We start from the raw sequence: 15,877 nt of genomic DNA, 5'->3' as shown, positions 1-15,877 counted from the left end.
CGAGAGAAGCACCGCTGTAGGGTGGCCCTGACGATATTTGGGCTTGAGCCCAGTTGGAGTTTCCTCAGTAGAGGAATCTGCAAAAGAGCCCTTGCCTGGGGAAGCCAGGATCCCCCCAGGTCTTGAAGCACAGCTGAGAATGGCTTATGTGTCTGGTAGCATTTGGGTTGATCTGATATATCAGGGGTATGGGATGTGCTCTGTGAAATGCCTGGCTTTGTTCTTTCTGCCCAAAACATAAATAATGATATTTACTTAACTACCTTGTGACAACCTGGAATTTGGCAAAAACAGAATGAACAAAATACCCAAGTGAAATGTCGTTCATTTCCAAGGCGACTGGGGTTGGGGGGGTGGGGAGAGACATGGAACATAACCCACCCAGTGTCCCCACATAATGTCCCACTGGGTGGATGAGGATGGAGGCTTGTAACCAGTAAGTACCACACAAGTGTCAGAAGTTCATCACATCATTTTTGGCAAATTTTGAAACTAAAGCAGCTTACAGGCAAGAACATCAATACTGTGAAGAAAATCAAAAGGAAGTAACTAACTACATCCAGTTATTTGTGGCCTCTTCTGCATTTTTATTCCACCTTTTCTGTGCTTGAGGATTTCAAAGAAAAGCACCCCAGGAACAGTGGTGTGCACGCCCCTATCACGGAGGGAAAGTGAGAGCTTTGCGGATTTAGATAACAGTCAGAAATTCATTCTGAACCCCAATTGTCAGATTAGTCCTGACTTTGAGTCACTGGTTGCTTGGAGGATTATGTTTATAAAATGAAAAGGTGATTTATTCCATTGTTTATTATGCAAATCTCATGTGTTAACAGGTTCCTTTAACTCACCTGCTTAGGACACAAAACAGTTAGGAAGCAGAGTTGACAGAAACGAATGACAGAAAATACTTACCGGTTCTCTTTCTTCTTCTTAAGTGGGTCCATGAGGCGCAGCGTGTCTCTGATCACAGCCACTTTCACCTCCTCATCCACAAGGCTGGGGACATTTTCGAACACCCCTGGAGAAAGCTTGAATGGGTAAGGATTCCGCATTACAGTGGGACCGTGATTCAATGCCAAGTGGCTATCAGTATGCCATCCTCCAGCTAGCCCGTGGAGTTGTACTGTTTTGCTTGTGCTAACCTATAGAGGAGAATTTTTAAAGTGCTCCCTCTATACTACCTTAGGAATGTCAATGCCATTTTGTAAATTAACATAACACACCAAGAGAAGAAAGAGCACTGTGCTTTTTTGGATGTTCAAAATGATACATACTCACTGTGGAAAAGCTGGAAATAGAGAAAGGGGTTAAGAAAATTAAAGGAATCCAGATAATTCCCCCAAGATCCAATACTAATATTGGGAGTATTTCCTTCCGGTTTTTTTAATGCATTTTTTGGGGGGTGGAGAAAAATATAACGACTGTTTAATGTACTATTTATCTTAGTGATTTGAGCATGTCGACATGGCTAAATCATATTCATAGAATTTCAATTAGTTCATCTCCTGAGGCTAACTAATTAGTTCATGTCAAAACTGATGGAAAGGCTCAGCTGCTTCTAAGTTTCCAGACCTTAAAAATGGGAAGAATGGCATGCTGGGAAATTACCATAGGTCGGAAAGGTCTTATATTAATAGACTCTGTTCAGAGCTCAACAGAACGAAAATGATTTCACTCTAACAGAACTTTGCTGTGAAAATTCGAGAGAGCTGAGTCTTCTGTAGCCAAGTGGACACCTTGAGAGTTAGAACCCTTGGTTTTATCGCAATATAGTCAATGAGATGCTCAGAGTACTTACTTCACACTCATGTTCGATCCTCATGCTGGGATTTGCATTTACTTCAAGTAGTATGGGCTTCAGATTTTTCATCAGGAGAATGTCAAAGCCTAAGATCTGGGCAGAATAAACATGATTCAGAATCACTCCCTCCAGCCCCAATTTCTTTGCAGGAACTGAGTATCGTCTTCGAGTCATTGAGGGGAAAATAAATTCAAACGTGGTCCCCAACTTTGGCCTTGACCCTGGCCGCTCTTGTCCATGGTCCCTGCTCCTCTGGGTGTGCTTGTCAGACCAAATGGATAGCAGAAAATTTTATAGAAACCTTGGTAATGGGATGCGTTCCCATCGTGCATTTCAGCACTATCTGTGTCGTCCAGAACGCTGTAAAGCGATGACCTCTGTCCTCTTTAACAGGGTTTTTATTATGTTAAGGATTAGTGGTAGTCCATCAATTTCTCCCTCTGCCTTTTCTTCTGCCCTCCTTGATTAAGTCGCTTTTTAGCTAGATCTCCGAAAACCTCAGGCTGCCTTTCTTAACCTAGAGTACACATCACTGTCACACAAGGAACCCTTTCAAATCCAGCACACTCCCCACCCCCTCCTGCTGAGTCAGACTCACTCGGGGGGTCCAATCAACCCCTCAGGTGATCCAGATGTGTCCTGATAGTTAAGGAGAGGGCTGTGGATTAGGTACCAGTGACTATGCAGTGCACCAAGACCTCATCCGTCATCTCATTGAATTTTCATGATGACATCTTTGAAGGAGGGACTGTACTCCCCAATTTACAGAAGCAGAAACTGAACCTCAGAAAGACCCTGGGTACCCCCAACCCTGCCTACCTAGTAAGGGATAGCCTTGGCTTTCCAGCCTAAGCAGACTGATTACACAATATTTGCCACCCAATACGGGATAAAAACATGGACCCCTTGCTGGAAAAGTCTTAACAATTTCATGATGATGACAGCAGCCTTAAGTCAGGACTGAAGCCATTTCTGAATGTGGGGCACTGTGTGGTAGCCCCACAGGCCACCAGCCCTTGAAGTGGCCCCTGCACCCCAGACCCCCTGCAGCTCATTTGTTGCACGCCTGTCCTTGACTTCAGCACCGGCCTGCCTTGGAGAGATCTTCCACCGGCCACTCTGGTTTCTTTTAATTCCTTAGGAGCCCTACTGTAGGTGGGGCTCAGCCACCAGGTGCATCCTCATCTCTCTGCCTTAAACTGCCCTTCACCTGGATAAGTCCTCATTTTTGAGATGGCTGCTCCTAATGAGAATCTGACTCGAACGACGAGGACTTCAGATTCTCAGAAGGACTCTCATTATCTCTAGAGAACTGATAATGTAGAAAGTTTCTAAACATAATTATACAACCCCAAAGTCCTAAAAAATAAGGTGGAGAATAAAAGAGGAAAAAGAAAACGATACGGTTGTAGACTCCCCTCCTCTGTGGACTCTAGAAGAAAAGATGAGGGGAATCCACTTACTTGTCTATGTAGAATATGCATTAGTTAAATGATAATTATTAAACTGCAGCTTCATCTATATTAATGAAATCCAAGCCTGGATGACCATTTCGGGGAATGATTCAAGATGAAATTATGTTACAATGAAGGGCAATAAGGATGAGAAGTTGGGAAAAGTCATCCTCACTCTATTTTTCTTTCCCTGGTCATGAAAAGGAAGGAATGGAAATTCAGTAGAAAATGTTCCATGTATTATAGATCTGCTTAATAATATATGACAAGTGGGTATGAGCGATGAGGCCTTTAAGGGACCCTGGTGACATCATCAGTCCAACTTCAGATCTGGTCTGAGACGTGCGGCGGTGATGAGGCTACAGAGAGCAGCAGGCTGTGGTGCCAACATTTATCATCTTCAGTCATCAGCTCTTACTTTGTGCTACATCTTAGAAGTCTGGGCCTGAGCTTTCTCAGCCTGGAGGACTCTTTGTAGCTCCATCCCCCAATGGATCCTTGAATGCAAATCATAAAAATGCTGGGAGCTGGAGAAGGATGTGGTGGTACCTTATCTGCCATGTTAGCCTATAACCACCGACATTATATTTTCCAGAACCTGAAGTTTGATGCATATTTTTAATGTGTTTTGTCTTGTATAGGAATGCTTTGGAGTTAGAAAGACCCAGGCTCACATCATCTCTGTCTCTTACACTAATAGCTAGTCTCTCTGAACCTCAGCAATCTCATCTGAAAAATGGCTCCCAGAATCATTGGTAACAGAAGTGAAAATAACATCTAGGCTTATGCTCATCATACAGAAGGTACTCAATATATGCTAACTCCCTTTCCAGTTTCCTACCAATTTCACCAAGAAATGGGATTATTGTCCTTTGGAATCATAAGGAGCTGTCCATATTCTGGATCTGCTTTTAACTTGTGTGACTATAGGCAAGTTAGTTGGTAGCTATAAGTCCTCGTTTCCTCATCTGTAAAATAGGAATATGAATAGCACTCACTAATCTTAATTAATTCATTTGACAAGTATTTACCAAATGCTTTCTATGTCCCAAGAAAGCTTCCTATGTTCCTAGCTGCTGGAAATATCACAGTGAACTAGGAGAAGTACCTGGCCTCTTAGAGTTTACACTCTAGTAGGGGAGTCAGGATCAAATAAAGATGATGCAATGGAAAGCATTTTACACAATGCTTGACACCTAGTATGTGTTTAATGAAGGACAGCTTTATTATATTTTTCACAAGTTCAAGGAAATATGAATTATTTTCCTTTCAAAAGATCAACGAAATATCCAGGTGTGGATGGGTATGGATCACAGTAAGCTGAATCACAGAACTGGGCTTATATCTGATCTTGTCATATAATCCCAGAAAGTCTCTGCTGGCAAAAAAAATTGGGAATTCACTTGGTCCAGTTTTGTGTTTTTTTTTCAAAATGGGATTCTCTTCTGGGAAAACAGGGAGGATCAACGGTTACCTATTTTTCTATACGAGGATTCCCAGGGGGATACTTTCAAATTTTATTTTTGAGAAACCACTAATGTAGACACTTGCAGTTTAGAAAGGGAAAGGCATCTCTCTAAGTCTCTTTAATGGTGGCAGAGCAGGAATTATCAAATAGAGAGGTTTTGGGGTTTTTTTTTTTTTTGGTACTGGGGATTGAACCCAGAGGTATTTTACCACTGACTTACATTCTCAGCCCTTTTTATTTTATGTTTTTAGTTTGAGATAAGGTCTCACTAAATTGCTGAGGCTGGGCTAGAAATTGGGATCCTCTGGTTTCAGCCTCCCAAGTCACTGGGATTACTGGGACCTGAGAGACAACTTTTTAACCATGTGAAATTCTACTGCCCTGAGAAATTCCTCCAGCAATTATGTGTTGAGCATCTTTTACCAGAGGGGTTTCCTGGGGGATTTAAAAATAGCTGTCCTTCTTGACTGACCTCTAGGAGCTTCAAATCAAGTTGGAAAGGACCCCGAGCAGTTAATTGTAAATTTATGCATAGGCTCCAAGCCACAGTCCAATAAGAAAGAATTCTCTCCTGAGGCCCAGAACTATCCAATCAGCTGGAAGTTCCCAGACTCCTCAAATTTGACATATCCAAACTCACTACCTGCAGTCAGCAGTCTCTATCGTGGTCTCAGTGAGTCCCATATCTCCTAGTATTTGTGTCTTCGAGCAGTTCCTTCATCCATTTGAGTGTGGGCTGCATCTAGTAACTTCTTCTAACAAACAGAACGGGGCAGGCAGGCTGGGATGGTGCTTCTATTAGGTTATAAAAGAACTGTGGCTTCCATCTTGGGATGCTTTCTTTCACTCTGAGGAAAGTCACCTGCTGTGCGACAAGGTGCCCTATGAAGTGGCCCAGGCAACAAGGAACTGATTTCTCTGGCCAACCTGAGGACCTGAGGCCTGCTAACTGCCTTGTGAGTGAGCTTGGAGGAGGATCCCCAAGCAACTTTGGGATGGCGGCAGCTCTGGCCAGCCTGTGGATTGCAGCCCCATGGGGGACTTTGAGCCAGAGGTAATTAGCTATAGATATCTAGATCCTTGATCCACAGAAACTGTGCCATAGTGGATGTTTGCTGTTTTAAGCTGCAAATTTGTTATACAGCAATAGGTGACTAATATTCTATCTTCTTTCTCCAAAATCAAATTTGCTTCCTGTATTCCTTATCCACCCAGTCCAACAAATCCAGACTTCTCCCTTCATCCTTTACAACTAGCTGGTCCCCAACTCCTGTACGCTCTGCCTCCTAAGAGCTTTCTAGACGTGGCCATCGCCACTGCTCAGACTCTGTCAGGTCTATGCCACTTCTCACCTTTTTCCTGCTCTCAGACTCCCCACTTGAAATCATCTGGCACAAGGCAATGCCAGAGTAATTTTTCTAGAACACAAATAGAATATTAATAATCCTCTGCCTAAAATCTCTGCCCACAGAATGAAGCTCAAGTTGCACGGCACGTCCTACAGTGTCCTCCAGGACCTGGAATCTGTCACTCTCCAGCTTTATCTCCTCCCCTCACTGCTGCACACCTTGGGCTCTGACCGTGCTGACTGCTAGTGGTTCCAGGATGCTTTACCTACCACTCTCTGCCTCTCCACTCCTCTGCCTGGATGGGGTTATGTTTTTATCTATCAAGTATATTTACTGAACACCCATTAGATACCAGGCACTGTTCTAGGCCCTGGGTTAAAGCCGTGTACAAGATAAAGCTGCTGCTATCTTGGGGCTTATATTTTAGAGGGTAGAGAGTCCACAGGCAACTAACAGTTAGAGCCAGGTAAGAATGCACAGTGACACAGTGGATAGAGGGGAGGGTTAGTGCTCTAGGTAGGACACCAGGCAAGGTCTTTCTAAGGAGGTGGCCTTTATCATTCCATTGTCCTCTGGCTTGCACAGTTTCTGGTAAGAACATTATGGTTATTCTTTGTTCCTCTGAGCAAAGTGCATCTTTTCCTCCTGGCTGCTTGGAATATTTTCCTATCACTGATTTTCCACAATTTTATTATAAGGCTTGGTGTGTGTGTGTGTGTGTGTGTGTGTGTATGTGTGTGTGTGTGTGTGTGTTTGTCCTACTCCGGGCTTTTCTAGCTTCTTGGATTGTGAGTTCATAGTATGTATCAAATTTGAGAAATTTCAGCCATTACGTCTTCAAATACTTTTCTCTACTTTCTCTCTTCTCTTCTGGGACCCCAGTTACACAAATATTAGACCACTTGACATTGAACCACAGTTCTTTTCTCCTGTCTTTTTCTTCTATTTAGTTGTGGATGGATTCAGTTGCTATGTCTTCAAGTTCAATGTTGGTTTCTTGGTTTCTTATTCAGAGTCTTGCTCGCTGCTAATCCAGCCACTGAAATTTTCATTTCAGAGAGTCTATTTTCTAAGAGTTCCACTTGGTTCTTTTTGATAGCTCCCATTTGTAGCCCATTAAGTCAGTATTCTTCTTAGGAATTTTGTACATATTTAAAATAACTATTTTCTCATTCTTTCCTAGAGTTTCATCATTTCTAATATCTTGAATCTATTGAATGATTTCCCCCATGGTATAGGTTACTTGCTTTGTGTAATATTTAGTGATTTTTTAAATTGGATAATGGACATTGTTGTATTACAATGCTAAGCATCTGGATTTTGTCTACCTTTTAAAGTGCTAGTCAGTTATTCGAAGATCATTCTGGTGCCTTCACATCCTGTTGTTTAAGGTTGAGGCAGAGTTCCTTTGGAGTCTTGACTGAATGCTTGCAGAAACCAACAAAGCCTCTCTACTCCAGCCATTCAGAACCGGGAACCCCTCCCTCCCCTGCATGAGCTCTGGATGTTGTTCAGTTTGTTAGTTCCCTGGTCATTCTTTGTCCAGTTTTGTGGATTAACACTCCACATGCCCCTGGTCTAGGACTCCACAAAGACTCACAAGGGAATCATAATGATTCTTGGAGCTCTCTTTCTGTTTAGCCAGAAACCCACCCCACAACTTCCAGCCACTTTAGCCTTCCCAAACTTTAGTCTCCATCTCCTCAATTAATCAAGGTCACCAGGTTCTATGTAGGTCCCCGACTCTGTCCCATGTTGCAGCCATTGCCTCCAGATGAAAAGCTTGGCTTTCCCCCTTTCTCGAGGACCACTTTGCTGAATCATCAACTAATGTCTAAAGCCTAAGACACTTCATGTACACATTCATTTATATATTTCTGGTGGCCTAGTTGTTTACAAAAGGAGGTAGAGTTCCGTCTTTGTTATTCTATCCTGACCAGAAGCAAACATCTCAGGAGGTGACATATGAACAGGGCCTGAGTGAAGCAAGACAGTAAGCCCTTTGTGAAGAACTGGGGAAGAGCATTTGGGGCAGAAGAAACAGCAAGAACAAAGGCCACCTACGAATGACCTCAAGAAGTGAGCAAGAGGGAGGGGGAGAGCAGATGAGGTCAGACAGAAACACGAGAGATGGATGCAGAGAGCAGCTGGTAGCTCATGGCAGGGAGCTGGGATTTTAAGTGCAATGAAAAAGCCATTGGGGGATCCAGCAAAGGGAGGAACTTGATTCAACTTACATTTTAAAAGAATCTCTTTGGCTACAGTGTGGGAAATCAGCAATAGGTAGTGGGAGTGGGAAGAAGAATGTTAATTAGGAGGCTATCCTAGTAGTTCAAGTGCAAGGCAAAGGATAACTGGGTGGCAGCAAAGGAGCTGGTTAGAAGGGGTTCCATCTGGAATATTTTAGAATGCATTTGCAGAGTTGCTTACGGATGGGATGGAGAAGGAGGGGAACAGGAGGATGATGACGCTAGTTTGGTCTGAAGAAATGCTGCTCATTTACTGAAATAGGAAAGAGAAGGGACGGTAGCTTTGGGAGGAAACTCAAGAGCTTGGCTGTGGACGTGGTTTTGGGTGCTCACCAGCCATCCGAATGGAAAACTAAGGCGGGCCGTGGGATACACCAAGGAGAGATCAAGACTGGGAAGTATGGCTTGAGGACCAGTGTTGTATAGCTGGTTCTTACAGCCAGGTCTGCATGAGCTCATTTAGTGAGTGACAGTGGATAAGAAGACAAATTTCCAAGGACTGGGCCCCAGGGATCTCCAGCATTGCCAAATCCAGAGGCAGAAGCTGAGAAGCAGCAGCCCATGAGGTAGGAAGGAAACCAGGAGAACATGATACTCTCACCTCCTGCCCAGTAAGCTCTTCTTCATTCCCTGAGCAACATAGCACATCTCCTCCTCTGCCTCAGAAGCCTCCAGAAGCCTCCCAGCACTCTGTGTGCCCTGACAGCAAGCTTACAAAGAACTGTGTCTCTCACGGGTTGGTTTTCCTCAGTTGATGGAGCACTCCTTAGGGGAAGGGGCCTCGCCTTATCCATAGCCACATGCCCCACAACCAGCTGAGGCCTTGTCTCAGCAGGTGCCCAGGGAACATGTCAGAGTCCAGAGGAAGACAAACTGGGGATGGGCATTCCAGGCAGAAGAAATAGGATGAACAAAGGCCACCTTTGAATGACCACAAGGAGTGAGCTAGAGGGAGGGTGGTAGGAGGTGAGGTCCCTGGACATCACAGTGGTCACGGAAGCTGTTACAGAGGAGGCAGGATGCTGAGCAGCACCTTGCAAGATGTGAGCAAAACAGGAGTGAGCAGGACAAGTTGGTCCTGAGAGAAGAGCATGGAGTGCAGAACTAACACCCACGACGGCCAAGAGACTGAGGGCTCGGGGCAGGTACCGGGAGGCTAGGATGGGGCTGGGCTTAGTGGGTAACAAATACCAGGCCAGGGTCTTGGGTTCGAAACTATGCTCCTTGGAACACGAGTGCTCCAGATACATTTAAAATGTGAATATTTCGTGGTTTCTTGGAATTCAAGGCACTTCTTCATAGACAAATTCGAGAACCATTTTTTGCAATAGATAACAAGCAACATACCAATCACAAAAACTGTCATTTAATAAGTGACTACTCTGTGCTAGTACTGTGCCAACTGTTCCGTACAGCTTTGTCTTATTTGAGCTTATTGCTCTTATTTGAGCTTTGGGAGGTGGCACAAATATGCTCTCCACTTGAAGATAAGGAAACCCGGGCTAGGAGAGGTTAACTTGACAAGCTCACCGGCTGGAGTTGCTGGAAGGGGTGGCTGGGATTCGCTCAACCCTGGGGCATCGGAGAACAGAACGTTAACCCTTGACCAATGTACCATGTCTTGGCCTCCTCCCTGTGGGGTGTCTGGTCTGCAGGGTTAGGAGGAGGTCACAGAGAGCAGAGAAGTCGAGGAGGAATATCTTAGGACCTAGAAAAGGTGTCTCCTCCAGCCCTCCAAGGAAAGGGTCATGGCCCAGGACAGAATCAGACACAGGGGCAGGAAGAAGATCCAGCACAAGCCACAGAATGGGAAAGAATGCTTTTGAAAGCTGATCTGGAAACCCTCCCTCTGTGTCTATATTTCTGCCACATGAATCATCTACACCCAGATGGACCTTGCTCTTTAACCAGCACCGCACCACTGCCATCAGAAGACAGGCGTGAGGACATGTTGCTGGGGCTGCCTGGGCAATGACAGAGGACAGGCTGGAATGACAGGGCAGCCATGTTCCCAAGCAGCAGATTACAGGAACCCTGCCCACAGCCTGAGCAGTGCCAGCCGCTGCTCGGGGCCATCACAGCTTCCCAAGTAGCTATTGTGGCTATGATTGGAAAGGGGTCACGGTCACATGGTTCAGATAAATGTAATTTTGTTGGCTAGAGAGAATGTTCTGGAATGTTGTATTCCGGGTCAGGTCCAGGCTATAAGTGAGAGGGACTGCCTGGCAAAGAAATAATTTATTGTATCTGTGCAGAACATTACAATTTGCAAAGCCCTTTGTGATCTTTACCTCTTTTGAGATTGTCCAACAATGTCATGAGACGGGTGAGGAAACTCAGGCACCGAGAAATCAAGTGATTTATGCAAAATCACATGGTAATGGATGGCAGAAGCACACCATGCCACTAAGCCTTTGTGTTCTAAGTCAGTTTGGGTCTCTAAACCTCTACTAACAAGTGCTCTACCGAGTGACAAAAATGAAGCAAGCAAGAGAGGACTCCAAGGAGAAAATGATAATATTTTCTCTCAATCTCTGTACTTGAAATGCAGGGTAAAACAAATTCCAAACATCTAAAACTTTATACACGGGCAGAGTGTTTTCACCTACATTATTTTACAATACCTCTAAAAAGGCAGGCAGGGAAGTGAGTGCAGGTGATTTACAGAGAGAAGGGTGGGGGGTGGAGGGGACACAGGGTGGTAAAGATTCAGCTGGAGAGCACTTTGCATCTGGCCCATGCTCCTCCTTTCTCCCCAGGCCTGGAAGCATTTAGTATGGGTAAGTGGTGGAAAATGGTCACAAGGCTGTGGTTCCATTTACTAGACATGATCTGTCCAAACCAGCGGCTCCCTCTGTCTGCCCTGCAGTCCCCCACGGTGTGGGCCCCTGGTTCCACCCCGATGGCTGCCCACTGTGGCCTGTCCACAGCAAGACAAGCAGCAAAACGGCCATCCTGGCCTTCCCCCGCCACTCTGACCATGCCAGGGTTCTGTGGCTTGGCTGTGCTTGCCAGAGCCCACATGATACTCCTGGAATAGCTGCCACCGTCAAACAGATGCGACCACACATTCCCCCAGGATGACCCCTGGACGCGTCCACGTTGCAAAGCTCTCCGATGCCCTCACTTTTTGGTGGCATGGGTCAGGACTTGTTTCTCGGGCCCTGCCCCTAGGTGCTGCTGGCTTAACCTTCCTAAGGTCTTAGACCATCCACCTGAGGGCTGAGTCTGGCATCCTGCCTGCCACCCAAAAGCCTGGGGTCCAAGATCTCTGGATGATGATTATCCCCACCTGGTACTGGTCACTTCCTGAATTCCTCTCAAAGGCCTCTGCCAGCCTGCCCGGGAGCCCTGATACCTGGTGCCCGCCCAGCCCCTGGAGGAGCCTCTCTGGGTATGGGGCTGCACTTGAGGACCAGTCTCAATGATTGCCTGTGAATGAGCACCCCGTCCATTGGAGACACTGCCCCATTCCTTCTCTCTTCACTTTGGGGTCCTCCTGCTATAGCCTGGAAACACCCAAATGTCCCCTGACAGAAGGGCTCATAGACACACCGTGCATGTCCGCCAGGCAGTATACGACAGTGCAAACGAGGCAGGACCAACAGCCCGGATGGACTTTTGAAAAATCACAAGTGGTGGACAGGAATGTTGCAGAAGACTCCAGGCTTTATAATAGTGTTAACAAGACAGTATAGTGGTTAGGAATACATTCGTGCATAATGAAAGTATTTTTGAAAAGCAAGGGAATGCTAAACATAAAATCCAGGATGCGGCTGCCTTGAGGGTGGGAGGGGAAAGCGGGTGGGGGAGACATACTAACCCAAGCTCTTGGGTTGGGAGGTGGCTGGGGATGAGCATTTCATTGGGCTTCATGGCTTACAAATGTGTTCCATATATTCTTTTTATATACACATCAATTGCTACAAAACAACTTTAGAGTAGATGGAGAGGGGCCCAGAGGGGCCCTTCTTGTCTTCTCTTCCCAATTCTGACTTATCTGCTGGCAGAAGAGAGTGCCTGCTAGGGCCTATGGTCCTTGCTCCTGTCCCACCACCCTGGCAGCTGTGACCTGAAGGGGTTCTGCCTTCTCCATTTCCCCCCTCCCACGCACCGGCTCATTGCTAAAAACAATTCTCAGGGAGTCCCCAGTACACCTGCTGGTGATGAGGGGCAGCTTGGCAGGGTCCACGCAGCTGGCCCTTCCCGTGTCTTCTCTGACGGCCCTTCCTCGGCATTCCAGGACCTCCCCTCCTGACCCCCTCCTAGATCTCCGCACCACTGCTGGCCTCCTTCACCGGCTCCCCCTTCTCTACCCAGTGGTGCCCATCACAACTCTCATGAATTCCTATCTCTTTCTCCAGCCCAGACCTCTCACTCCTGAATTCTACCCCAATACCCAATGTTCCAGCCACCCTCTCACTGGAGTGTCTCACAGGCACTTCAAGCCTAACTCCTGGCCCCGCACCAATAGCCTGGTCCCCTCAGGTGGCCTCTGTCCACCCACCCAAATGCCCAAGCCACTTGAAAGCCCGACTCCGTTCCTCCTGTCCCTCATTGCCACCAACTCTTTTCTTCCTCTGAATCCCATCCTTCACCAAGTCTAGCCAACCTCCTTAAATGGCACTGCCATTGATTCTCTCCATCTCCACCAAGACTTCCCAACCCAGCCAGCATCTCCCTTGCCTGTAGGAAAGCAATTGCCTTGTGTCTTCCCTGCCCCGGGCCTGGCCTCCGTCCATTCCTGCAGGTGCTGTGTTCTTTGGAGCATGCACTTCTGAGCACAGCCTGTCCTCTGGTGGCCCCCATTGCCTCTGGCTCTCCACGACTTGTCCTATCTACCTCTGCCACCTCCCTCCACCTCTCTGCCTGAAACCCCCCACTAGACCCAACCCCTCTTAGCGCCCCAACTTACCATGCTTCCCTCTTCCCTCTAGGGCAAATGCTGGTCTCCCTCAGAACACTCTGCCACCCCCACTCCTTCCAGCCCTTCCTGCTTCATCTCCTCCTTCAGGTCCCAGTTCAACTACCATTTTCTCCGGGAAGCCTTCCCTGACCACTCCCCACCCGGAGATGTCAGATGCACCACATCTCACAGCACCCGGGACCCAGGACGTGACCAATTTGATTCTAGCACTTGCAACGCTCTATAATAATTGCCTAAGTATTTTTCTCCCACTTTTGAGACTCTGTGTCAGCCAGCAGGAATCTGACCTACTGTCTCACTGGTACCAAGACAATGCCTGACCCCTGCTAAGTGGCCGCAAAAATTGTCAAATGAAGGTATGAAGGTACAAATGGCACCCTGCCTCCCGTATGGTGTCCCGCTGAATTCTTACAAGAATCCTTTAAAGCAGGTACTGTTAGTCTTGTTTTATAGGCAACAGAAAGGAAGTGACTTACTTATCGAGAGTACACAGCTAGTGAACAGAAAGCTGGAAGTCAGGCCCAAGTTTTAACACCAAAGCCCACACTGGCCACCATCCTGTCCCCACCTGTGACCATCCCCCCCAGCCCCTGACCCCTCATCCCATGGTCAAGCCAGGGAGCCCTCCCTAGGCCTGGCCTGGACAAGACCGGGAACTCAGGGCAGGAACTGGCAGTGGTTACCTGGAAGCAGGTGGGCCCCGGCCTCCCTGTGGGGATGTCCGACTGGTAGAAAACTTTGAGCTCTGGAGTCAGGGCGATGACAGTCTTGATCACCAAGGAGATGATGTCAGACCAGACCTTCTTGATGTCAACACCTTTGGAAGACAACTTACAAAGTATGCTGGAAAAAGTCCTTTTGCTGCCCGTGCTGGCATTATCCGAGTGGATGAAGTTGCTGCTGTGGATATTCAGTGAATAGTTGGTTAAATGCATAAAGACCCGGTGCAGATTTTGGGAACTGGGCTCCTGATATGGCTCTGTACAAAATCTAGAGAGTCCATCTTTGGCTATATAAATCTCTAAGGGGTCTAGGGATTTCAGCAAGACATACAGACGAATGTCAAACTTGAGCTTGTCGATAAGGAGAGGTTTGCAGATGTACTCCTGGACAACTGCTGGCCTGGTCTGGAGGGTCCCAGTCAGCCGGATGTCACTGGGGTCTTTAATGAGGTAGATTCCATCACCCTGACAACCACCGTCAGGTTTCACAATGAAAGTGGGCTTCCAGGAGGGGTTGTCATCTTTTACCATTTGAATCTGGGAGGGGGAAAAAGAATGGTTAGCATTATTTTCTTTTCCTTTCTGGATCCCCAACACAGCAGGCCCTCGGGGAAACATTTGGTGGACAAGGAACAAAATGATCCCCGCCCACTGAGTACTCGCCACGCATCTTCCACAGGGATGACACAGGGAAGTTCTGAGACAGTGGCATAACAACCGTCCTCAATCTTCTGCTCCAGAGGGAGAAGGAGAGTACAGGGGTTGGCAGTCACAAAACCTGGGTTCAAATTTCATTTTGCTGGTTATTACTCCTCCCTGGAGCAAGCCATATACCAAACAATGATGATGAGAATATTCAGGGTGGTCAAATGCCCTTTGTGAATGCCCAGGATGTGCCAGGTACTGCACTAGGCAAGTTATCTCATCTAACCTCACAAAAACATGGCTGCTCCCTTTTCACAATATTGGAAACACACAGGGCGCCCCCACTGTTAAGAATGGGTATTGCAGTCAGACTGCCTGGCCCTTCCACTTAACTATGTGACTTGAGCAAGTGACAGAAGTTATCTGTGCCTTTGTCATCTGCTAAATATATGCAGCAGGCTGTGAAAGACAACCAACCCCCGCCCCCGACTATTATTATTAAAAGATAAACTTTTTCTGCTAATCAGAGGTGGAGGGCAGAAATCTAGATCAATGCCTCTAAAGCCCTTGTACCTTCCTCTGCACCACCATGTCCCTGTTCCCTCACTTCAAAAGTGATGTGAAATTGCACCCTCACCTGGGCCAAGCATAACACCAAGCAGAGCTGACGCACAGGAAGTGCCCATTTTATCACTTCCGTCCATTCCTAAGTTCAGCTAGTAGACTTGCCCGTCCTTCAGTCTGCTGAGATCTCTTTGAAACTAGATTTTGTCATCCACAATATTTCCGGGACAGCAGGACACTCAGTAATTAATTTGTCCAGGCCCTTTGAGCAGTCCAGGTCCTGACCTGCAGTTGGGCCTCATTTCACACACTCCTGATCCCTCCAATGCTGTGGACTGAGGGTGTTCCCCAAAATCCATGTGTTGAAAACTTGATCCCCAAACTCATATGTGAAAATGGAGCCTTGTGTGAGTGAGCTTCACTTCACTGTGACAAAACACCTGAGAAAAGCCACTTAGAGGAGGAAAGTTTAATTTTGGTTTGTGGTTTCAGAGGTTTCAGTCCATGGTCACTTGTTCACGCTGTTGGGGGGCCTGGTGTGAAGCAGCACACCATGTGGAAGTATGTGAAAGAGGAAACTGCTCACCTCATTCCAACCAGGAATAGAGAGAGAATAAGAAGAGACTAGGGTCCCGGATCCCCTTTAGAGACGCGCCCTCAGTGACCTCACTTCCTTCCACCAGCCCCTGCCTCCTAGA

The 15,877-nt window shown here is 46.8% G+C and overlaps 1 protein-coding gene across 1 annotated transcript in view; it reads right to left on the bottom strand.

Moving 5' to 3' along the window:
• The window catches only part of Ttll11 (tubulin tyrosine ligase like 11), a 231,797-nt gene that overhangs the window by 128,634 nt on the left and 87,286 nt on the right, over nucleotides 1-15,877 (bottom strand). The window contains exons 4-6 of the mRNA XM_076843150.1: nucleotides 13,932-14,507; nucleotides 1,799-1,894; nucleotides 913-1,028 (exon numbers count right to left, since the gene is read on the bottom strand). Of these exons, the coding sequence (XP_076699265.1) occupies nucleotides 913-1,028; nucleotides 1,799-1,894; nucleotides 13,932-14,507 (788 nt within the window). The remainder of the gene's footprint in view (nucleotides 1-912; nucleotides 1,029-1,798; nucleotides 1,895-13,931; nucleotides 14,508-15,877) is intronic.

Source organism: Callospermophilus lateralis, chromosome 2 (assembly GCF_048772815.1).
Source record: "Callospermophilus lateralis isolate mCalLat2 chromosome 2, mCalLat2.hap1, whole genome shotgun sequence".
Classification (NCBI taxonomy): domain Eukaryota; kingdom Metazoa; phylum Chordata; class Mammalia; order Rodentia; family Sciuridae; genus Callospermophilus; species Callospermophilus lateralis.
The sequence above is the reverse complement of the archived record's forward strand: the minus strand, read 5'-3'. Positions and strand labels throughout refer to the sequence as shown.